The sequence below is a fragment of the Anopheles gambiae genome, chromosome X (genome assembly GCF_943734735.2).
Source record: "Anopheles gambiae chromosome X, idAnoGambNW_F1_1, whole genome shotgun sequence".
NCBI lineage: Eukaryota > Metazoa > Arthropoda > Insecta > Diptera > Culicidae > Anopheles > Anopheles gambiae.
The window spans coordinates 7,783,656-7,807,518 of NC_064600.1; the positions used below are offsets into that span (position 1 = coordinate 7,783,656).

General features: G+C 45.2%; 5 protein-coding genes across 5 annotated transcripts; all 5 read right to left on the reverse strand.

Annotated features, from left to right (window-relative positions):
* Nucleotides 1–1,078: 1,078 nt before the first annotated feature.
* LOC133393805 (fibroin heavy chain-like) lies at nt 1,079–2,999 on the reverse strand. The gene is made up of 2 exons (XM_061660412.1): nt 2,851–2,999; nt 1,079–2,593 (listed from the first exon to the last, which is right to left on the reverse strand). The coding sequence occupies exons 1-2, from the start codon at nt 2,863–2,865 to the stop codon at nt 1,520–1,522; spliced, it is 1,089 nt and encodes a 362-aa protein (XP_061516396.1). The 5' UTR covers nt 2,866–2,999; the 3' UTR covers nt 1,079–1,519.
* Nucleotides 3,000–6,182: 3,183 nt separating this feature from the next.
* Nucleotides 6,183–8,092, reverse strand: LOC11175699 (fibroin heavy chain). Its single transcript, XM_003436946.2, has 2 exons — nt 7,968–8,092; nt 6,183–7,711 (listed from the first exon to the last, which is right to left on the reverse strand). Exons 1-2 carry the CDS (start codon nt 7,980–7,982, stop codon nt 6,638–6,640), a joined length of 1,089 nt encoding a protein of 362 aa, XP_003436994.2. The 5' UTR covers nt 7,983–8,092; the 3' UTR covers nt 6,183–6,637.
* A 4,343-nt stretch (nt 8,093–12,435) lies between these two features.
* On the reverse strand, nt 12,436–14,385 carry LOC11175865 (fibroin heavy chain). Its single transcript, XM_003436947.2, has 2 exons — nt 14,240–14,385; nt 12,436–13,937 (listed from the first exon to the last, which is right to left on the reverse strand). The coding sequence occupies exons 1-2, from the start codon at nt 14,252–14,254 to the stop codon at nt 12,888–12,890; spliced, it is 1,065 nt and encodes a 354-aa protein (XP_003436995.2). The 5' UTR covers nt 14,255–14,385; the 3' UTR covers nt 12,436–12,887.
* Nucleotides 14,386–15,801: 1,416 nt separating this feature from the next.
* LOC11176116 (fibroin heavy chain) lies at nt 15,802–18,070 on the reverse strand. Its single transcript, XM_003436948.2, has 2 exons — nt 17,914–18,070; nt 15,802–17,611 (listed from the first exon to the last, which is right to left on the reverse strand). Exons 1-2 carry the CDS (start codon nt 17,926–17,928, stop codon nt 16,385–16,387), a joined length of 1,242 nt encoding a protein of 413 aa, XP_003436996.2. The 5' UTR covers nt 17,929–18,070; the 3' UTR covers nt 15,802–16,384.
* A 3,525-nt stretch (nt 18,071–21,595) lies between these two features.
* Nucleotides 21,596–23,829, reverse strand: LOC133393083 (fibroin heavy chain-like). Its single transcript, XM_061656437.1, has 2 exons — nt 23,718–23,829; nt 21,596–23,405 (listed from the first exon to the last, which is right to left on the reverse strand). The coding sequence occupies exons 1-2, from the start codon at nt 23,730–23,732 to the stop codon at nt 22,179–22,181; spliced, it is 1,242 nt and encodes a 413-aa protein (XP_061512421.1). The 5' UTR covers nt 23,733–23,829; the 3' UTR covers nt 21,596–22,178.
* Between the last annotated feature and the right edge of the window lie 34 nt (nt 23,830–23,863).

Below are 23,863 nucleotides of genomic sequence, written 5' to 3' on the forward strand. Positions count from 1 at the left end.
TCGTCGAAATGTCCAGTGAAACGAATAAGAAGTGATAATAACCTTTTTGAGTCTTCTGCGATCAAACACTTTTCAAAACCGATTCGATTCGATACTGGTGTATACAATATGCTCTTATCATCGAAAATGGTAGAAAATAAGAGCAAAGGCCGGTATAGTTTCAGGATCACCTATTAACGGTTCGGTAATTAATTAACGGTTCGGTATTGGTTCGTACTGGTGGTCCTGTGGTAAAGTCGTCAACCCGAACGACTCAATAACATGCCAGTAAGGAGTTCAAGCCTAGAATATACCGTACTGGTACACCATTAGTACTCCTATCTAAGTGAATCTGGACTTTCAACACTGTTCAACACTGTCAAAAACAAAAACCGTAATAGATTAGACATCCTAGATGACATGCGGCGTTCATTCAAAGAATCTACATCATCGTAGAAAATATTTATCTTCAGTTTACGCAGGATCTAAATGAAAATGAAAACTGTACGATAAAAGGCAACACAATTAAAAAAGTTTCTAAATTACTTGAAAGGATGTAAACTCAAAACGATGGAAACATTCAAAATCTTTTTGCCAGTTCTTGGTTAAACAGGTCCCAGGATAAACAAAAAACTATGACTTTCTTGGTCCACGTGGTCTGCTTGGCCCACGTGGCCTTTCATGCATTTTGAGTAAGGGAGGGATGCGTCCTTAAGTGAGGAAGAGCGGCCAATAAGTTGCTTGAAAGATGACAAGAAGCTGCTGAGTTGTTGACCAAATTTGGAAATAGTTATTTGATTAAACCTAAAGACACTAACACAAGGCCACAAGGGCCCAATGGTCACCTACGGGTTCCTACAAGTCCAGATAGGTTGGATTCTCATACAGACCCTCTGATGCAGTCTCTGATAGCAAGGACTAATTGTTACGTAACTAAAAATTCTCGACGAAAGCCCCAACAATACCATAATATGAAGAATAATATGTGGTTCTAGTTCCCTGACATGATTCATTAGTAATTCGCTTGGACTTTGTTTGGCCATCAACGGTTGTCATCAAACATCTAGGAATATCTAGAAAATAAATCATCTTGTCTGTGCGCGTTTGTGTGGATACGCTTTTATTATGATACAATTGCTGGCTTCTTCTCACTATACGTACACACAAAACTCCATTCTACTAAACCGTTACTGTCACTCACGTCCAGATCGTTCGACGGAGCTCAAGGGAAAAATAAACCTATCTTACGTTGCTTACGTTTAATGTACAAAGGGAGAGGAAAAGCCCTGATCACGATGACTAAGAGGAAGAGGCAAAGGAATACGTGTAGAGGGAAAAGCTCTACTCGAAAGGTACTAGTTACATCACGAAGCCGTCAGCTCGACTCATTACTTCTGGTTTGAGTCAAATCTGTGCGATTCGTACTTGTTCGGTTTTTCAATGTGACTGTTCGATTTCCTTGAGTAATGCTGCATCGTTCCTGCCGTTGAGGCTGAACACAGACGCCTCGGGATCTCTTACTTCCTGTGTGCGGGCCATACTAGGGCGTAAATGCCAGTCCTCCGGCAGTGGATTGGGCAGCAGCTTGGGCAGAAGCTCCGACAGAGTTGTATCCGCTGTTTCCGGCCAATGCACCAGCATTAGCGAGTGAATTTGCACCAGTGATGATACCGGCACCACGGGATCCAGCCCCAGTGCCAGAGTAAGCATTGGCACCAGCGCCAGAGTAAGCATTGGCACGAGCGCCAGAGTAAGCATTGGCTCCAGCGCCAGAGATAGCATTTGCACCAGCGACAGCATTGGCATCGCTGATGGCAATCGATCCACCCGATTGCGATTTAGAGCTTGAACTAGAGGTAGCCTGAGCACCCTGGTACTTGACGAAGTATACCTCCGGCTTGCCAGAGGAGTAAGAGCTTGCCTCGGCCTCGCTAGTGGCGTTTGCCTTAGCCGGCTTGTTGACGAGCACGTAGACGATCGTCTTCTCTTCCGTTTGGCTGGCTGCCTTGGACGATGCACCGGCGTTGGCACTGGCAGACGGGGCCTTGATGAAGATGACCTTGTAGTGCTTGCGGGGCGTGATGGTGAGGGTGTTGGTTTCGGTTTCAGCGATCGTATCGTCCTGCGCTACGTGGTAGTAGAAGTTCTTCTTGATCACTGGGGCGGCATAGCGGACCTCCGTCTTGGTCTGGGCAAAGGCGGATGCACCGGCCGAAGAAGAGCCGAACGCGCCACTACTGGCGAAGCTGTTAGCGTTGGATCCTGCGAATGAACCGGCCCCACCGAATGAGCCGGCCGATGCAGACGAATCGGCAGATGCACCAGCACCGCCAAAAAGTCCCGCCTGGTTGTATTGTACACCGCTGGCAGCGCCTGCGTAAGCATTGCTGGACGCTCCGGAGGAAGCGCCGCCGTACGACCCGGCTCCAGCGTATGAGCCGGCACTGGCACCGGATGCAGCTCCATCGACGACCGTGTCTTCGAAGACGGTGGGTGCGTAATCGATGGTCACTGCACCTTGGCTACCGGCGTAGCTGCTGCTACCGGCCGCTGCTCCCTGGCGCAGCTTGAGCCCTATATCGGCCGACGCTACAGCAAGGCAGGTGGCTAGAACCTAGAAATTAGGCATCCAGAAAAGATAGTGAGACATTAGAATTGACCACAGAATACTGAAGATGTTGCTTCAATCATTCGGAAAATAGTTGATTGTTAATTGGTTGTGTTTCCAGAAGGGTTAAGCTTCTGGCTAACGACGTAAACACGATTGATTGATGATGCTCTACAACAGAGCACTTGTTGATTGGTGACGCGATACTCAGCAGATCATAGTTGAATTGACCAAAAATTTAATATATTCAATGTCCCACTCACCACAAAGAAGCGCATTTCAAAGGCTTTGGCTTATGCGAGACGACGATACTGGCCACACACTACTAGTACACACTTGTCAGAATGTCTCTGGCAGACTTCCTTCCAGTGGCTTGTTCGTAACAACTATCGAGCTTGACTGGTGAAGGAAACAGGACTTAGGCGTTTTATATACACGCGGCTTTTTGCAGAAAACACCAAAAAGATGGTGTCCTTAGCTAATTTTAGTATTTTTAGCCAAAGCATCTCTTGATTTTTTTTAAAGCGCTGCCTATCTTGCTCTGTTTTAACTCGTTTCTATCATATCATGATGCGCGAGAATGGAAGACAATGAAATGCATAAAAATGTGGCTAGAGACGTTCGGCTCAATGGCAATACATCGAGCGCGCGCGCTATTCCGATGGATGTATTAGTGCGGAAAACCTTTCCAGCCTTTTTGCAGGTAGATACAGTCGTGTTCAGATCGAGAGTGCCGCATTGGTGCGTGAACAATGTATGCAGCTTCTATTTGCGGATATAAACAGTAGCAGTATTCGTGAACAATAGTCTGAAATACTATTTCTCTTTGACTAACTCTCTATTTGTACTCTTTCGTTGCGAATTGTTTATTGTTAGTTTGTGTGTAATTTTCATCAATTTGTTGCGTGAACATTGTATAGTATTGTTTCAAAATCCTGAGCGATTCGCAAGGTGTGAGCGTCATTATCCGAACGAAAATGCTCACAGAAAATTGAAAACAAAGGTAAAACACTTATCAAAGAACAGAAAGGTTACTATAAAATAATGGATATTGAGGTAAGTAAACGCGTGCGAAAGCGCTGTTTTTGCTGTAAAGTCCTAGCCAGAGCAGGTTTACGGATAGAAAAGAACATAAATAACATGAAAAGAACTTTGCAAAGCAATAAAATTAGCCAGTAGTACACTACTACCGTTGCTGCTCCGAATCGTTTCCCAACCAGATCGTCCCTCCAGCATAGTGTTTTGTTTTAAGTTTTGAAACGAATAAAATAAGATTATTTTACTTCCACTTATGAATTTTCTTTGCATTTGAAGTGTACACAAGAGTTAAAAGAAAATAACATATTGCCTTTCTTAATTACAACCATTACAAAGGAGTGTGGTACTATTTTGCGCACCACTGTATGTGTGACATTTTGTAGGGGGAAATACTCTTCATTTCTGCGATTTGTCCGCCTGTAATATGTGCGTAGCTTGCTACTTATTTCTGGTTGATCCCCACCATTCGAGATACTAGCGGTAGCGTCATCCAACTTTGTTCACCTTTTTGGCGAGAAGTGTGCGTTGGAAACGAAATAAAAAGCATTTTTATCTAACACACACAAAAGCTTCGAACTGCTGTAGGCTGATATCTGTTTGACCTGAACTCCTGAAACGAAGAATGACGATCGACAAATTGGGAAACATGAACCACGTGTCCTTGAGTGAGATGTCATCTAAGATGTCGAGCGAACCGAAGAAGTAGTAATATTGTATAGATTCAGCATAGTTTGTTATACTCTGATTATGGGAAACGAAATAAGTAAAGCTTAGCTCATTCAGAAGTGGGGCACTTTCAACTATCTGCACATACTAACCAGTAAGTCCGATTGAAATGCTTTGATAACAATACAATACATTCTATTTTAGTAAACAACTAACACATTATTTGATTTACTTCTTTGTAAGCTCTTGACTCCTGCTTTCTTCCTGAGTAATGTTGGCTCACGTTTTCGTAATTTCCGTTTTGAACAACGATTTCTAGTAATACTTCAATTGGCTTATATGCTACTAATTAATATCTTTTCCTTCATCTTTTCAGACAGAGTGTAGTTCAAACCATCTATGATGCACCAAAACTGAGATATTAAATAAAAAGATAATAAATGTAATAGTTGTCTGACTGGACCACTTCGTCAATAGCTAGATATGGCTAAATTTATAGCTGAACTTTCTCAAGCAAGATCACTAATCATACCTCTATGTTCATGTTCATGTTTCATCCATCAAGGTTAATTCATTTTGCAAACAGAAAGAAGTCTTAATAACATGTCATATTCTAGGCAAGTGCTCTACTCCCTCATTTCTTTTGCTGTTTGAAAGTGTTGGGAAGAGTTTCCTAGCAATTTAAGGACACTTGGGGAACAGCAGTTTTAGTTTTCGGGAGCATTGAACATCCAGAGTTTCTTCTTCTTCTTTCGCACAACAATCGCTGTCGGTCAAGGCCTGCCTGTACCACTAGTGGGCTCGGCTTTCAGTGACTTATATATTACCTATATATAAGAGCCCATGTTGAGTTTATGTTGATGCATTTCCAGTAGAACTTGTTCAAACGTTCCTACAAGGCCAAGGTCGGATTTGATCGAATCCATCAGTTGAAAGGGCTGGCCAGGAATCCAGTGAACGGCAAACTTGCCGGAGTAAAGAGCCAAATTATATAAACATATTGTTACCGATTTTTGGGAAACGTTGATCGATCCTAGAGTTCTTTGATAGGTTTGTTGAAATTTAGGTAGAAGTTAAAGATGAAACTAATTTCGTATTATGCATGAATTGTATAATGTAGTAACGTGGCCGAAAATGCTCAGTCAATCATTTGACGATTTGATGATATTTTATTTATTAAGATCAATTCTCAATATGTGAGGTAATCCGATTTTAACAAAATGTTTCACTTTGATAACCTTGGTTTGACTTCGATAAACTCATTTCAGAGTGTGTTGTAGCTACGCTTCATGTACTTGTGTGGTATTATTAAGTCTTTGTAGGCTGTATAGTTCGACATGACCACGTAATTCGCGTTTTGAGGTTTTGTCTTACTTGATAATTACCAATTCATACAGCGTACTAGTAACATTACAATAACTATAAGTTTGCAGGTTTATCAGAAAGAATCCATCTACATTTAGACTGGTTATTGCCCAGAAGCTTTTAATAGATGATATTGCAGACGACATCTGAATTGTGAGATAATGATGTTCATTTCATCAGCTGGATTTATCTATCATTGCATTTGTCAGATTAGCTGGATCTAATGCCCCACGTACGAACTGGAAATTCCTGGCACATATTTCGCAAACAGTAACGCCCCGTCAACAGTTCTTGACAGGGAGGGAGACATATGTCGAAGATTTAAAAAAGAGACCCTTATGTATCTAAAAGGCGATACTGTAACGAATCATAAAATGAGTATGATGTTCTCATACGCTGAAGTGTGTGAAAATGATTGGAATAGCATTTTTACAATCGATGATTACTTCAATCTTTTCATTTCGTTTGTACTTTGTTTGGCCATCAACGGTTGTCATCAAACATCTAGGAATATCTAGAAAATAAATCATTTTGTCTGTGCGCGTTTGTGTGGATACGCTTTTATTATGATACAATTGCTGGCTTCTTCTCACTATACGTACACACAAAACTCCATTCTACTAAACCGTTACTGTCACTCACGTCCAGATCGTTCGACGGCGCTCAAGGGAAAAATAAACCTATCTTACGTTGCTTACGTTTAATGTACAAAGGGAGAGGAAAAGCCCTGATCACGATGACTAAGAGGAAGAGGCAAAGGAATACGTGTAGAGGGAAAAGCTCTACTCGAAAGGTACTAGTTACATCACGAAGCCGTCAGCTCGACTCATTACTTCTGGTTTGAGTCAAATCTGTGCGATTCGTACTTGTTCGGTTTTTCAATGTGACTGTTCGATTTCCTTGAGTAATGCTGCATCGTTCCTGCCGTTGAGGCTGAACACAGACGCCTCGGGATCACTTACTTCCTGTGTGCGGGCCATACTAGGGCGTAAATGCCAGTCCTCCGGCAGTGGATTGGGCAGCAGCTTGGGCAGAAGCTCCGACAGAGTTGTATCCGCTGTTTCCGGCCAAAGCACCAGCATTAGCGAGTGAATTTGCACCAGTGATGATACCGGCACCACGGGATCCAGCCCCAGTGCCAGAGTAAGCATTGGCACCAGCGCCAGAGTAAGCATTGGCACGAGCGCCAGAGTAAGCATTGGCTCCAGCGCCAGAGATAGCATTTGCACCAGCGACAGCATTGGCATCGCTGATGGCAATCGATCCACCCGATTGCGATTTAGAGCTTGAACTAGAGGTAGCCTGAGCACCCTGGTACTTGACGAAGTATACCTCCGGCTTGCCAGAGAAGTAAGAGCTTGCCTCGGCCTCACTAGTGGCGTTTGCCTTAGCCGGCTTGTTGACGAGCACGTAGACGATCGTCTTCTCTTCCGTTTGGCTGGCTGCCTTGGACGATGCACCGGCGTTGGCACTGGCAGACGGGGCCTTGATGAAGATGACCTTGTAGTGCTTGCGGGGCGTGATGGTGAGGGTGTTGGTTTCGCTTTCAGCGATCGTATCGTCCTGCGCTACGTGGTAGTAGAAGTTCTTCTTGATCACTGGGGCGGCATAGCGGACCTCCGTCTTGGTCTGGGCAAAGGCGGATGCACCGGCCGAAGAAGAGCCGAACGCGCCACTACTGGCGAAGCTGTTAGCGTTGGATCCTGCGAATGAACCGGCCCCACCGAATGAGCCGGCCGATGCAGACGAATCGGCAGATGCACCAGCACCGCCAAAAAGTCCCGCCTGGTTGTATTGTACACCGCTGGCAGCGCCTGCGTAAGCATTGCTGGACGCTCCGGAGGACGCGCCGCCGTACGACCCGGCTCCACCGAACGAGCGGCCACTGGCATCGGATGCAGCTCCATCGACGACCGTGTCTTCGAAGACGGTGGGTGCGTAATCGATGGTCACTGCACCTTGGCTACCGGCGTAGCTGCTGCTACCGGCCGCTGCTCCCTGGCGCAGCTTGAGCCCTATATCGGCCGACGCTACGGCAAGGCAGGTGGCTAGAACCTAGAAATTAGGCATCCAGAAAAGATAGTGAGACATTAGAATTGACCACAGAATACTGAAGATGTTGCTTCAATCATTCAGAAAATAGTTGATTGTTATTTGGTTGTGTTTCCAGAAGGGTTAAGCTTCTGGCTAACGACGTAAACACGATTGATTGATGATGCTCTACATCAGAGCACTTGTTAAATGGTGACGCGATACTCAGCAGATCATAGTTGAATTGACTAAAATTTAATATATTCAATGTCCCACTCACCACAAAGAAGCGCATTTCAAAGGTTTTGGCTTATGCGAGACGACGATACTAGCCACACACTACTAGTACACACTTGTCAGAATGTCTCTGGCAGACTTCCTTCCAGTGGCTTGTTCGTAACAACTATCGAGCTTGACTGGTGAAGGAAACAGGACTTAGGCGTTTTATATACACGCGGCTTTTTGCAGAAAACACCAAAAAGATGGTGTCCTTAGCTAATTTTAGTATTTTTAGCAAAAGCATCTTTTGATTTTTTTTAAAGCGCTGCCTATCTTGCTCTGTTTTAACTCGTTTCTATCATATCATGATGCGCGAGAATGGAAGACAATGAAATGCATAAAAATGTGGCTAGAGACGTTCGGCTCAATGGCAATACATCGAGCGCGCGCGCTATTCCGATGGATGTATTAGTGCGGAAAACCTTTCCAGCCTTTTTGCAGGTAGATACAGTCGTGTTCAGATCGAGAGTGCCGCATTGGTGCGTGAACAATGTATGCAGCTTCTATTTGCGGATATAAACAGTAGCAGTATTCGTGAACAATAGTCTGAAATACTATTTCTCTTTGACTAACTCTCTATTTGTACTCTTTCGTTGCGAATTGTTTATTGTTAGTTTGTGTGTAATTTTCATCAATTTGTTGCGTGAACATTGTATAGTATTGTTTCAAAATCCTGAGCGATTCGCAAGGTGTGAGCGTCATTATCCGAACGAAAATGCTCACAGAAAATTGAAAACAAAGGTAAAACACTTATCAAAGAACAGAAAGGTTACTATAAAATAATGGATATTGAGGTAAGTAAACGCGTGCGAAAGCGCTGTTTTTGCTGTAAAGTCCTAGCCAGAGCAGGTTTACGGATAGAAAAGAACATAAATAACATGAAAAGAACTTTGCAAAGCAATAAAATTAGCCAGTAGTACACTACTACCGTTGCTGCTCCGAATCGTTTCCCAACCAGATCGTCCCTCCAGCATAGTGTTTTGTTTTAAGTTTTGAAACGAATAAAATAAGATTATTTTACTTCCACTTATGAATTTTCTTTGCATTTGAAGTGTACACAAGAGTTAAAAGAAAATAACATATTGCCTTTCTTAATTACAACCATTACAAAGGAGTGTGGTACTATTTTGCGCACCACTGTATGTGTGACATTTTGTAGGGGGAAATACTCTTCATTTCTGCGATTTGTCCGCCTGTAATATGTGCGTAGCTTGCTACTTATTTCTGGTTGATCCCCACCATTCGAGATACTAGCGGTAGCGTCATCCAACTTTGTTCACCTTTTTGGCGAGAAGTGTGCGTTGGAAACGAAATAAAAAGCATTTTTATCTAACACACACAAAAGCTTCGAACTGCTGTAGGCTGATATCTGTTTGACCTGAACTCCTGAAACGAAGAATGACGATCGACAAATTGGGAAACATGAACCACGTGTCCTTGAGTGAGATGTCATCTAAGATGTCGAGCGAACCGAAGAAGTAGTAATATTGTATAGATTCAGCATAGTTTGTTATACTCTGATTATGGGAAACGAAATAAGTAAAGCTTAGCTCATTCAGAAGTGGGGCACTTTCAACTATCTGCACATACTAACCAGTAAGTCCGATTGAAATGCTTTGATAACAATACAATACATTCTATTTTAGTAAACAACTAACACATTATTTGATTTACTTCTTTGTAAGCTCTTGACTCCTGCTTTCTTCCTGAGTAATGTTGGCTCACGTTTTCGTAATTTCCGTTTTGAACAACGATTTCTAGTAATACTTCAATTGGCTTATATGCTACTAATTAATATCTTTTCCTTCATCTTTTCAGACAGAGTGTAGTTCAAACCATCTATGATGCACCAAAACTGAGATATTAAATAAAAAGATAATAAATGTAATAGTTGTCTGACTGGACCACTTCGTCAATAGCTAGATATGGCTAAATTTATAGCTGAACTTTCTCAAGCAAGATCACTAATCATACCTCTATGTTCATGTTCATGTTTCATCCATCAAGGTTAATTCATTTTGCAAACAGAAAGAAGTCTTAATAACATGTCATATTCTAGGCAAGTGCTCTACTCCCTCATTTCTTTTGCTGTTTGAAAGTGTTGGGAAGAGTTTCCTAGCAATTTAAGGACACTTGGGGAACAGCAGTTTTAGTTTTCGGGAGCATTGAACATCCAGAGTTTCTTCTTCTTCTTTCGCACAACAATCGCTGTCGGTCAAGGCCTGCCTGTACCACTAGTGGGCTCGGCTTTCAGTGACTTATATATTACCTATATATAAGAGCCCATGTTGAGTTTATGTTGATGCATTTCCAGTAGAACTTGTTCAAACGTTCCTACAAGGCCAAGGTCGGATTTGATCGAATCCATCAGTTGAAAGGGCTGGCCAGGAATCCAGTGAACGGCAAACTTGCCGGAGTAAAGAGCCAAATTATATAAACATATTGTTACCGATTTTTGGGAAACGTTGATCGATCCTAGAGTTCTTTGATAGGTTTGTTGAAATTTAGGTAGAAGTTAAAGATGAAACTAATTTCGTATTATGCATGAATTGTATAATGTAGTAACGTGGCCGAAAATGCTCAGTCAATCATTTGATGATTTGATGATATTTTATTTATTAAGATCAATTCTCAATATGTGAGGTAATCCGATTCTAACAAAATGTTTCACTTTGATAACCTTGGTTTGACTTCGATAAACTCATTTCAGAGTGTGTTGTAGCTACGCTTCATGTACTTGTGTGGTATTATTAAGTCTTTGTAGGCTGTATAGTTCGACATGACCACGTAATTTGCGTTTTGAGGTTTTGTCTTACTTGATAATTACCAATTGCCCAGAAGCTTTTATTAGATGATATTGCAGACGACATCTGAATTGTGAGATAATGATGTTCATTTCATCAGCTGGATTTATCTATTATTGCATTTGTCAGATTAGCTGGATCTAATGCCCCACGTACGAACTGGAAATTCCTGGCACATATTTCGCAAACAGTAACGCCCCGTCAACAGTTCTATCGCCCCGTATCATTTCTATCGAATCGTTTTTGTTGTGTTAAATTGAATGACGGGTTTTCTTATGAGTTTCATTGTTCGTCGGGTGTACCCCAGGGTAGTGTCTTGAGTCCTTTACTTTTTATTTTATTTGTCAATGATGTGTGCTCTGTTCTTCCATCCAATTCCTTCCTTATGTTTGCAGATGATTTAAAAATATTTTGTCCTATCACTGACTCTAATTCATGTGTCTCTCTCCAATGTCTGTTAGACTCCTTCTCCTCTTGGTGTTCTGCTAACTTTCTCTCCTTGTGTATCGATAAATGTGCTTGTATATCTTTCTCTCGGAGCTTAAATGTGTTGTCTCATAATTATTCACTAAACTCTGTTGTATTAAATCGTGTTAATGTCATTCGTGATCTTGGGGTTCACCTTAATGCAAAGCTGTCATTCAATCATCATATTGAGCGTACCATTAACCATGCCAATAGTGTACTAGGAATGATTTGTGCTATGGCAAATGATGTGCGTGACCCTATATGCCTCAAAGCCCTTTTCTGTAGCTTAGTCCGCCCTATTTTAGAATATGCTAGCATTGTGTGGTGCCCGGTCAGCTCGGTATGGATTGAAAGGGTTGAAAGTGTTCAACGCAGATTCACCCGTATTGCCATTAGGCGTCTTTTAGGGCAATCGGGTGCTTCTCTTCCCCCTTATGAAGTCCTATACCGTATGCTTGGATTGATGACACTGCATGATCGTCGCTCTGCTTCTCAAGCTTTGCTTATCAGTGGTTTGCTTCGGAACGAGATTGATTGTCCTTCACTTCTTAACAGAATACCGCTGTACGCGCCTGCTCGCTTTCTTCGACGCCGCGATTTCCTTCAAATCCCGTCGAGAAGAACGCTGTATGGCACCAATGATCCGTTTTTTCGATCCCTCCATCGCTTCAACAGTGCCTCTGGTGTGTTTGATTTTCATATTCCCCCTCAATCCCTTCGCCCCCTCTTCCTTCAGTTCTTTGACTCCCTTTTTGTTTCCCCATCCTAATTCTTTCATTTTACGTGTGTTGGCTGTGTTACAAATTGCTTGCTGTCTAGTATATGTTTGTCTAGTTAGATTTAAGTATTTGTTTGTTATCATTAATTTTAAGTTTTAGTCAGTAAGTTTCCCTATATTTAGCCCTCTGAGGCGGATATTTGTATCGTAATAAATAAATAAATAAATAAATAAACAGTTCTTGACAGGGAGGGAGACATATGTCGAAGATTTAAAAAAGAGACCCTTATGTATCTAAAAGGCGACACTGTAATGAATCATAAAATGAGTATGATGTTCTCATACGCTGAAGTGTGTGAAAATGATTGGAATAGCATTTTTACAATCGATGATTACTTCAATCTTTTCATTTCGTTTGTACTTTGTTTGGCCATCAACGGTTGTCATCAAACATCTAGGAATATCTAGAAAATAAATCATTTTGTCTGTGCGCGTTTGTGTGGATACGCTTTTATTATGATACAATTGCTGGCTTCTTCTCACTATACGTACACACAAAACTCCATTCTACTAAACCGTTACTGTCACTCACGTCCAGATCGTTCAACGGCGCTCAAGGGAAAAATAAACCTATCTTACGTTGCTTACGTTTAATGTACAAAGGGAGAGGAAAAGCCCTGATCACGATGACTAAGAGGAAGAGGCAAAGGAATACGTGTAGAGGGAAAAGCTCTACTCGAAAGGTACTAGTTACATCACGAAGCCGTTAGCTCGACTCATTACTTCTGGTTTGAGTCAAATCTGTGCGATTCGTACTTGTTCGGTTTTTCAATGTGACTGTTCGATTTCCTTGAGTAATGCTGCATCGTTCCTGCCGTTGAGGCTGAACACAGACGCCTCGGGATCGCTTACTTCCTGTGTGCGGGCCATACTAGGGCGTAAATGCCAGTCCTCCGGTAGTGGATTGGGCAGCAGCTTGGGCAGAAGCTCCGACAGAGTTGTATCCACTGTTTCCGGCCAATGCACCAGCATTAGCGAGTGAATTTGCACCAGTGATGATACCGGCACCACGGGATCCAGCCCCAGTGCCAGAGTAAGCATTGGCAACAGCGCCAGAGTAAGCATTGACTCCAGCGCCAGAGATAGCATTTGCACCAGCGACAGCATTGGCATCGCTGATGGCAATCGATCCACCCGATTGCGATTTAGAGCTTGAACTAGAGGTAGCCTGAGCACCCTGGTACTTGACGAAGTATACCTCCGGCTTGCCAGAGTAGTAAGAGCTTGCCTCGGCCTCACTAGTGGCGTTTGCCTTAGCCGGCTTGTTGACGAGCACGTAGACGATCGTCTTCTCTTCCGTTTGGCTGGCTGCCTTGGACGATGCACCGGCGTTGGCACTGGCAGACGGGGCCTTGATGAAGATGACCTTGTAGTGCTTGCGGGGCGTGATGGTGAGGGTGTTGGTTTCGGTTTCAGCGATCGTATCGTCCTGCGCTACGTGGTAGTAGAAGTTCTTCTTGATCACTGGGGCGGCATAGCGGACCTCCGTCTTGGTCTGGGCAAAGGCGGATGCACCGGCCGAAGACGAGCCGAACGCGCCACTACTGGAGAAGCTGTTAGCGTTGGATCCTGCGAATGAACCGGCCCCACCGAATGAGCCGGCCGATGCAGACGAATCGGCAGATGCACCAGCACCGCCAAAAAGTCCCGCCTGGTTGTATTGTACACCGCTGGCAGCGCCTGCGTAAGCATTGCTGGACGCTCCGGAGGACGCGCCGCCGTACGACCCGGCTCCACCGAACGAGCGGCCACTGGCATCGGATGCAGCTCCACCGACGACGGAGTCCTCGAAAAGGGCGGGTGCGTAATCGATGTTCACTGCGCCTTGGCTACCGGCGTAGCTGCTGCTTCCGGCCGATGCTCCCTGACGCAGGTCGAGCCCGATATCGGCCGACGCTACGGCCAGACAGGCGGCTATAACCTAGAGAGTTAGAACGCACAGGGGAGAAGAAATTGGAACATTAGAGATGCCACAGAACTTCGCACATGGAGCGGCATTGCGGTTGCTAAAATGAACCCAAACATCCAGCAATTAGCAACTTTTCCTTCCAAATAGTCTCTTTTCAGAAATGTCCACACTTCTGGCTCCGTTTGCAAACACGATTGATTGATGATGCACTCCGTAGCAGAGTGCTGGTTGAATGGTGACGCGACGCTCGGCAGACTCAACCCGAATAGAATTGGCCCCAAAGTCACTATGTTTTTCCCCTTTCAGTAACTCACCACAAAGAAGCGCATTGCAATGGTTTTCGGCTTTGTTGCGGGCTGATGATACTGGATACGCACTATTAGTAGACACTTGTCAGAATGTCTTGGACAGACTTCCTTCCAGTGGTCTGTTCGTAGAAAAGATCGAACTTGACTGGTGAAGGAAAGAGGACTTAGGCGTTTTATATACACGCGGCTTTTTGCAGAAAACGCCAAAAAGATGTTGTCCTTAGCTAATTTTAGTATTTTTAGCAAAAGCATGTCACAGTTTTTTTTGAAAAAGCGCTGTCTCTCTTGCTCTGTTTAACACGTTTAACGTTTATCTCGAAGCGCGACCATGAAACGCATACAAATGTGGCTGGAGATATTCCACTCAATGACAATAAATCGAGCGCGCTCGTTTTTCCGCTGGATGTGTTAGTGCGGAGATCCTTTCCAGTTTTTGTGTTCGCTACATATTTTTTGTTGATCCCCACCAAAAACGTTTCATAATACTAGTGATAGTGTCCTCCGACGACATCTGCTTGGCTGAGATGATGTTTCAAATTTGAAGCGAATCGAGGGAAGGGTAATGCTTACCGTTGTTTTAAGAATCAGAAATACGACAATAAAAAAAAAGAAATGAAACAGTTGAAGAGCCTAATATGGAGTCTATTTGATTGATCCCTGAATAGATAAATTTTTGTATTGATTACGTCTTAATAGTCTGTGGGATAGAATAAAATCATTTAATGCCGTTTAAAACAACTTTCCAAATTTGCATATGTGTCTTTTTGAAAGCTGTTTTAAAATAATTTCAATTGATCTCATCAACCAGAAGAGTTTTCAGGTGTAAGTCACCTTTCTTTCAAATATTTCAGTTTTCTAATTCTGATTGTAAATGAATTTTGTTTTTGTCTGTAATTAGGGCTATCGCCTACATATTGATTTTAACGATAAGCTTAATCCAGAGATCTCGTTTGAAATCTTTTATAATCGATGCTTCCTGTAAACGATACTATATGGATCTATTCTTTCCAAACAAAATTAGTTCAAATTCAAATGATATGATCCTTTTATTCCTCATATAGTCCATTCTCATACAGGCATTCTCAGCGGACATCCACGCACCTGAAACCGTCGGTACACATTAACAAAATAAAACAGAAATACGTTACTAATAGGAAGAAAAAAACATGAATGAATGTAAAACAGAGACTATTTCCTAAGCAAGCACCAGAAAAGCGTCAAAATTAACGAGGCTCTATGTCCTATGCGTTGTTGATAGCTGAAGCTCTGAAATTTATCAAAATGTAAATGATTGAAAATGAAATGAGCTTTTCGAAAACATTCACCAATTCTGTTTTCACAGAGCAAGCAGGACATAGAAGGCGAGATTGACTTCCAAAATCCTTTAAGTCCCACGTAGACCGATATCCGTTCATTTTACTGATTGTCAAGCCAGCGTCCCGCAAAACTGCTCTATCCCGACCCCGGCTGTTGCGCCGAATCGGAAGAATTGGAAAAAGCAAGAGTGCGACGGAGCGCAACATGATTATGACGTCATCATACGCATCAGTATGCGGAAGCGGATGGAGTTTCATTCTGACGATCGATTTTTATTCTTATCATTTCATTCCATTTTTTGTTTGTTATTACCGACGTTTGTCATCAAACGTCTACGTATATGTGTATGTATATAAATGTGTGCGTGCGTGTGTGCGTACGTGTTTGGATACACTTTTCTTAAGATACAATCGCTGGCTTCTTCTCACTATACGTTCGCACAAAATTCGCCATTCTGCTAGTTCGTTACTGTCACTCACGTGTTTATCGTTCGACGGTGCTCGAGGGAAAAATAAACCTATCTTACGTTGCTTACGTTTAAAGTAGAAATGGGAGAGGAACAGTCCGATGACTGAGAGGAAGAGGCAAAGGAATGCTGGGGCAGGGAAGAATGCTACGTTAAAGGTACTAGTTACATGACGCAGTCGTCAGGTCGACTCATGCGTGCTGAATCAAATCTGCCCGATTCGTGATTGTCCATTTTCCAATGTTGCTGTTCGGTTGCGTGGAGTAATGCAGCTGCGCAGCTGCACCGTTACTGCCGCTGAAGGCTAGTCCGGCTGAGGCTGAACACAGACGCTTTGGGCTCGGTTAGTTCTCGTGTGCCATCTGGGTTTAATACACGACACTGCTACCAGCGCCAGCATTAGCACCGACGGCCACGGAGTCGTACGAGGGCGTAACTGCGAGTCCACCGGTAGCGGCCGCGGTGTAGCCGGCAGTGTAGCCGGCGTTGTATCCGCTGCTTCCGACCGAGCCAACCGACACACCGCTGCGTGCACCGAAGTCAACAAAGTCAGTGCCAACATTGGCCGATGAGGCGGAATTCGCGAATGAAGACGATCCGGCACCAGCACCAAATCCAGAGGCACCACCGAAACCAGAGGCACCACCAAAACCAGAGGCACCACCGAAACCGGCATCGTATGAAACACCAGCGTTGGACTGAGCGTCGGCAAACGATCCAGACTGTCCACCAACTGCTCCAGCAATAGCGCCAGCCTGAGCCTGAGCCTGAGCACCCTGGTACTTGATGAAGTACACCTCCGGCTTGCCAGAGGAGTAAGAGCTTGCCTCGGCCTCGCTAGTGGCCTGTGCCTTGGCGGGCTTGTTGACGAGCACGTAGACGAGCGTCTTCTCCTCCGTTTGGCTGGCGGCCTGGGACGATGCACCGGCGTTGGCGCTGGCAGACGGGGCCTTGATGAAGATGACCTTGTAGTGCTTGCGGGGCGTGATGGTGAGCGTTTTGGCTCCGGCCTCGGCCTGCGGCTCCTCCGGCGCGACGTGGTAGTAGAAGTTCTTCAGGACCACCGGGGCGGCATAACGGACCTGCGTCTTGGCCTGGGCAAAGGCGGATGCACCGGCCGAAGACGAGCCGAACGCGCCGCTACCGGAGAAGCTGTTAGATCCGGCCGAGCTGCCGCTACCGGCGAAGCTGTTAGCGTTAGATCCAGCAATCGAACCGAAACGGGTTACGGCGCCACCGAATGATCCGGCAGATGCGGACGAACCGGCAGACGCAGAAGCACCGGCACGAAGTCCCGCCTGGTAGCCGGCATTGTAGTCAGCACCGCTGGCAGCGCCTGCGTAGGCGCCGCTGGACGCTCCGGAGGACGCGCCGCCGTACGAGCCGGCTCCACCGAACGAGCTGGCTCCACCGAACGAGCGGGCACTGGCACCGGATGCAGCTCCACCGACGACGGAGTCCTCGAAAAGGGCGGGTGCGTAATCGATGTTCACTGCGCCTTGGCTACCGGCGTAGCTGCTGCTTCCGGCCGATGCTCCCTGACGCAGGTCGAGCCCGATATCGGCCGACGCTACGGCCAGGCAGGCGGCTATAACCTAGAGAGCAAGAACGCACAGGGGAGAAGAAATTGGAACATTAGAGACGGCACAGAATTTCGCACATGGAGCGGCATTGCGGTTGCTAAAATGAACCCAAACATCCAGCAATTAGCAACTTCTCCTTCCAAGTAGTCTCTTTCCAGAAATGTCCACACTTCTGGCTCCGTTTGCAAACACGATTGATTGATGATGCACTCCGTAGCAGAGCGCTGGTTGAATGGTGACGCGACCCTCGGCAGACTCAACCCGAATAGAATTGGCCCCAAAGTCACTATGTTTTTCCCCTTTCAGTAACTCACCACAAAGAAGCGCATTGCAATGGTTTTCGGCTTTGTTGCGGGCTGATGATACTGGACACGCACTATTTGTAGACACTTGTCAGAATGTCTTGTACAGACTTCCTTCCAGTGGCCTGTTCGTAGCAAAGATCGAACTTGACTGATGAAGGACACAGGACTTTGGGGTTTTATATACCACGCAGCCGTAAGCAGAACACGCCCAACAGGCGTTGTTCTGAGCTAATTTTACAATGCATCTTTGCCGATATTCGCTCTTTCCGGCTGTCTGTCTCTCGTTCTTTTCCACTCGTTTCCCTCTTATCTTGATGCGCGCGAATGAAAGATCAAGGAAAGCATGAAAATCTGGTTAGAAATGTTCGCACAAATGGCAATAAATCGCACTATTCGGCTGGAAGCGTTCATGCGAAAAGCCTTTCCAGTTTAGTGTGTGTGTGGGTTGTTTTTTTGTGTATTATATACGTAAGATATTTTTGTCCTGCTTGTCTTCACTAACCCAGCTGGAAATTTTCTTCAGTTTGGGCGGAACATATGCGAGTTTTTGCTACTTATTGCTTGTTGTGCCCCACCAACAAATATTAAAAATGCCCGCGGTAGCGTCACCTGTTGGTGTGAAGCTACACCTATTGACATAAGCCGAGCAGAGTGCTTTGGAAGCATGCAAGAACGACAAAAAATGCCATGCCCAAATATTTAAATATAAGACTCGCAAAAAAAACGCAACAGTTGTAGGCAGAGATCTACTGGGGGAGGTTGAGGTGTAGAACGACGATCGACAAATTAGGCATCGGGAACGACGGATACGAAAATGATAAAATGTGTAAGATACAACATTTTTCAAGAGGAACGACATATGCCGTATTCGTTAAATAAAGAACAGAAACAACTCAAATGCCAAATAAAGAACCAATTTTGCTGAGAAGTTGATTCGGCTGTTAGAGGCCACCATGAACGGGGTGCAGTGCAATTCTAGCGTCTCTAAATAGATTCATAATTGTGGCGCTTGTATCTTGATAGTCTTTCGGTTTGAGTAAGATCAATTAATGTCGTATAAACCACATTCAAAAATAATCGATGTGTCATTTTTAAAAGTTGTATTATACTAGATTAATTGATCTTACTCAAACCGGAGGATTTTAAGATATTAAGATTTATACATTTTTCTTTCTGTACTCATAAGCTTAAAACAGTGAAAATTGAGCATTGTATGAAGAACTTGTACTTTGTTAAGTAATCTCGTGATCTTGTATAAAATCTTTTAGTACCGACGCTTCCTGTAATTCTACATTCTATGGATATTTTCTGTCGAACCAAAATTGCTAGATTCATATGAAATTATCATCTGCTTCCCCGTACAGTCCTCAGATCGGCTTACTATAGGATAATATTTTGTCATCCATCGCGTTTTGTGAAACCGTTCTAATTTATTCACATCGGATCCACCCAATGAAATCATCAAAACGCTTTGCTTATGCAGATCATTTAGATATATGCACCTCCACCCGCGGGCAAACATTCACAACTTTAGAAATTTCTATATATGATTCATGTCCATGAAACGTACAGAAAGAAATGAGCTAAATGATTCTCAAATCCAAACACAAAAAGCAGTAAAGTAAGTCCAATCATATGAATGATCTATGTTTGTTTGTGCGGCACGCTATTATAATTTTTATTAAATCAAAAATCCTAAATTGACGTACTACAATGCCGCTTTGCTCGTATGGTTCAGGACTCGTGGGAATAGAGGACCACCGGACGAACCAACGTGCGATATATCTCACATTTCTTGCGGTCTCGAATTCTTCTGAATCTCATGAGATAGTTTAGCCCATGGGATGCACGATGTCCCTGCACAATGCGTCTCCGGATTTCGTTGCTGATGTCGTTGTCCGAAGTAACGACAAGATAGCAGAACTCATCTACCATCTCCCGGTTGTTGCCGTCTACTAATACACTGCCCCCCAGTTGGAACCCATCACCGGCTGAACTTTCAGCAAGCAGGTTCTTCGTCTTCGTCTACTTGAAGTCTCAATCCAACTCTTGCTGCTACAAGTTTGAGTAGGGGTAACGGCTCACACACCTTCGCAATGGTCTTGTCGCCGATGTCGATGTCATTTGCGAAGCCATAATATTGGAGAGAACCGTAAAATATAGTGCAAAAGATATCGTTACCTAGCGCCGCGCTTCGAATTACACCTTCCAAAATGATATTACGAGCATACTGGAGAGTCTGTCATCTTGCCTAATATTGCTGAGAGATTCGAACGTTTCGTACATCACGTTCGATACTTTTACCTTGCACTGCACCCCGTTCATGGTGGCTTTTAACAGCCGAATCAACTTCCCATCAAAATGGTTCCGCTGCATGATGTTCCATAGCTTATTTGTTGTTATGATATCGACTGCCTTGAAGTCGATGAACATGTAGTGTGTAGGGATCTGGCACTCTTCGTATTATTGGAGGATCTTTCAAAGAGTAAACATTTAGTAAACAAATCCAGCATTGTATGTGCCGACGATATTTGTACCTAGGGACGCAAGTCTAGATAACATCATCTGGGACAGCATCTGATAGATGACATTGAAGACTGTGATGGCTCGAAAATTTAAGCATTCCATCCTGTCGCCTTTTTTGCAGTCTGTGTGAATGACACCCAGCTTCAAATCCTCCGGTAGTTTTTGCTGCTCCCAGATTCGTACGATCAGCTGATGCATTTCAACGGTACGCCTCTCCGACCCCATCATGAAGACTTTGGTCACCAGTCAGTCTATCGCTGCCAGCAGACTTGCTCTTAAGCTTCTTGATGGCGCTGGAAAATCTTATTCCGAGATGCTGGGGGCACCTCGTTGTCTGCACCATTGCTATGGTTCTTCTTCTTCTTCTTTGGCACAACAACCGTCAAGGCCTGCCTGTACCCACTAGTGAAGTGAGCTTGGCTTTCAATGACTTATTGTTACCATAGCAGGATAGTCAGTCCTACTTATGGGGGCACGGTCTATTCGGGACTAGAACCCATGACGGGCATGTTGTTACGTCGTACGAGTTGACGACTATACCACCAGACCGGCCAATTGCTATGGTTAGTGTTGCTATAATTGGCTTGTATTGCCACTTGCGCTAACCTCTCCTGTCTCTACTCCATTCAGGTGTCCTTAGAAATAGTACTTTCACCTATGGAGATATTTGGAAAACTAATCACTAAAAGCTGCCGTCTGATTCCTGTAATGGATATGAGAGTGATCTGCTTATTCGGTGTATCAATCTTAGTCGGTATGACCTTGCTTTACAGCTAATCTTGGGAGCACTAAATCATTGGAGAGCTAAACCCATGGAGAGAAGCAACGTGTCATTTTCTTATGAAATTTTGTTATGGGAAGCTTCAATAGGTATCAAAATGTAAATGATTGAAAATGAAATGAGCTTTTCGAAAACATTCACGAATTCTGTTTTCACAGAGCAAGCAGGACATAGAAGGCGAGATTGACTTCCAAAATCATTTAAGTCCCACGTAGACCGATATCCGTTCATTTTACTGATTGTCAAGCCAGCGTCCCGCAAAACTGCTCTATCCCGACCCCGGCTGTTGCGCCGAATCGGAAGAATTGGAAAAAGCAAGAGTGCGACGGAGCGCAACATGATTATGACGTCATCATACGCATCAGTATGCGGAAGCGGATGGAGTTTCATTCTGACGATCGATTTTTATTCTTTTCATTTCATTCCATGTTTTGTTTGTTATTACCGACGTTTGTCATCAAACGTCTACGTATATGTGTATGTATATAAATGTGTGCGTGCGTGTGTGCGTACGTGTTTGGATACACTTTTCTTAAGATACAATCGCTGGCTTCTTCTCACTATACGTTCGCACAAAATTCGCCATTCTGCTAGTTCGTTACTGTCACTCACGTGTTTATCGTTCGACGGTGCTCGAGGGAAAAATAAACCTATCTTACGTTGCTTACGTTTAAAGTAGAAATGGGAGAGGAACAGTCCGATGACTGAGAGGAAGAGGCAAAGGAATGCTGGGGCAGGGAAGAATGCTACGTTAAAGGTACTAGTTACATGACGCAGTCGTCAGGTCGACTCATGCGTGCTGAATCAAATCTGCCCGATTCGTGATTGTCCATTTTCCAATGTTGCTGTTCGGTTGCGTGGAGTAATGCAGCTGCGCAGCTGCACCGTTACTGCCGCTGAAGGCTAGTCCGGCTGAGGCTGAACACAGACGCTTTGGGCTCGGTTAGTTCTCGTGTGCCATCTGGGTTTAATACACGACACTGCTACCAGCGCCAGCATTAGCACCGACGGCCACGGAGTCGTACGAGGGCGTAACTGCGAGTCCACCGGTAGCGGCCGCGGTGTAGCCGGCAGTGTAGCCGGCGTTGTATCCGCTGCTTCCGACCGAGCCAACCGACACACCGCTGCGTGCACCGAAGTCAACAAAGTCAGTGCCAACATTGGCCGATGAGGCGGAATTCGCGAATGAAGACGATCCGGCACCAGCACCAAATCCAGAGGCACCACCGAAACCAGAGGCACCACCAAAACCAGAGGCACCACCGAAACCGGCATCGTATGAAACACCAGCGTTGGACTGAGCGTCGGCAAACGATCCAGACTGTCCACCAACTGCTCCAGCAATAGCGCCAGCCTGAGCCTGAGCCTGAGCACCCTGGTACTTGATGAAGTACACCTCCGGCTTGCCAGAGGAGTAAGAGCTTGCCTCGGCCTCGCTAGTGGCCTGTGCCTTGGCGGGCTTGTTGACGAGCACGTAGACGAGCGTCTTCTCCTCCGTTTGGCTGGCGGCCTGGGACGATGCACCGGCGTTGGCGCTGGCAGACGGGGCCTTGATGAAGATGACCTTGTAGTGCTTGCGGGGCGTGATGGTGAGCGTTTTGGCTCCGGCCTCGGCCTGCGGCTCCTCCGGCGCGACGTGGTAGTAGAAGTTCTTCAGGACCACCGGGGCGGCATAGCGGACCTGCGTCTTGGCCTGGGCAAAGGCGGATGCACCGGCCGAAGACGAGCCGAACGCGCCGCTACCGGAGAAGCTGTTAGATCCGGACGAGCTACCGCTACCAGCGAAGCTGTTAGCGTTAGATCCAGCAATCGAACCGAAACGGGTTACGGCGCCACCGAATGATCCGGCAGATGCGGACGAACCGGCAGACGCAGAAGCACCGGCACGAAGTCCCGCCTGGTAGCCGGCATTGTAGTCAGCACCGCTGGCAGCGCCTGCGTAGGCGCCGCTGGACGCTCCGGAGGACGCGCCGCCGTACGAGCCGGCTCCACCGAACGAGCTGGCTCCACCGAACGAGCGGCCACTGGCACCGGATGCAGCTCCACCGACGACGGAGTCCTCGAAAAGGGCGGGTGCGTAATCGATGTTCACTGCGCCTTGGCTACCGGCGTAGCTGCTGCTTCCGGCCGATGCTCCCTGACGCAGGTCGAGCCCGATATCGGCCGACGCTACGGCCAGACAGGCGGCTATAACCTAGAGAGCAAGAACGCACAGGGGAGAAGAAATTGGAACATTAGAGATGCCACAGAACTTCGCACATGGAGCGGCATTGCGGTTGCTAAAATGAACCCAAACATCCAGCAATTAGCAACTTCTCCTTCCAAGTAGTCTCTTTCCAGAAATGTCCGAACTTCTGGCTCCGTTTGCAAACACGATTGATTGATGATGCACTCCGTAGCAGAGCGCTGGTTGAATGGTGACGCGACGCTCGGCAGACACAACCCGAATAGAATTGGCCCCAAAGTCACTGTGTGTATGTGTGTTTTTCCCCTCTCAGTAACTCACCACAAAGAAGCGCATTGCAATGGTTTTCGGCTTTGTTGCGGGCTGATGATACTGGACACGCACTATTAGTACACACTTGTCAGAATGTCTTGGACAGATTTCCTTCCAGTGGCCTGTTCGTAGCAAAGATCGAACTTGACTGATGA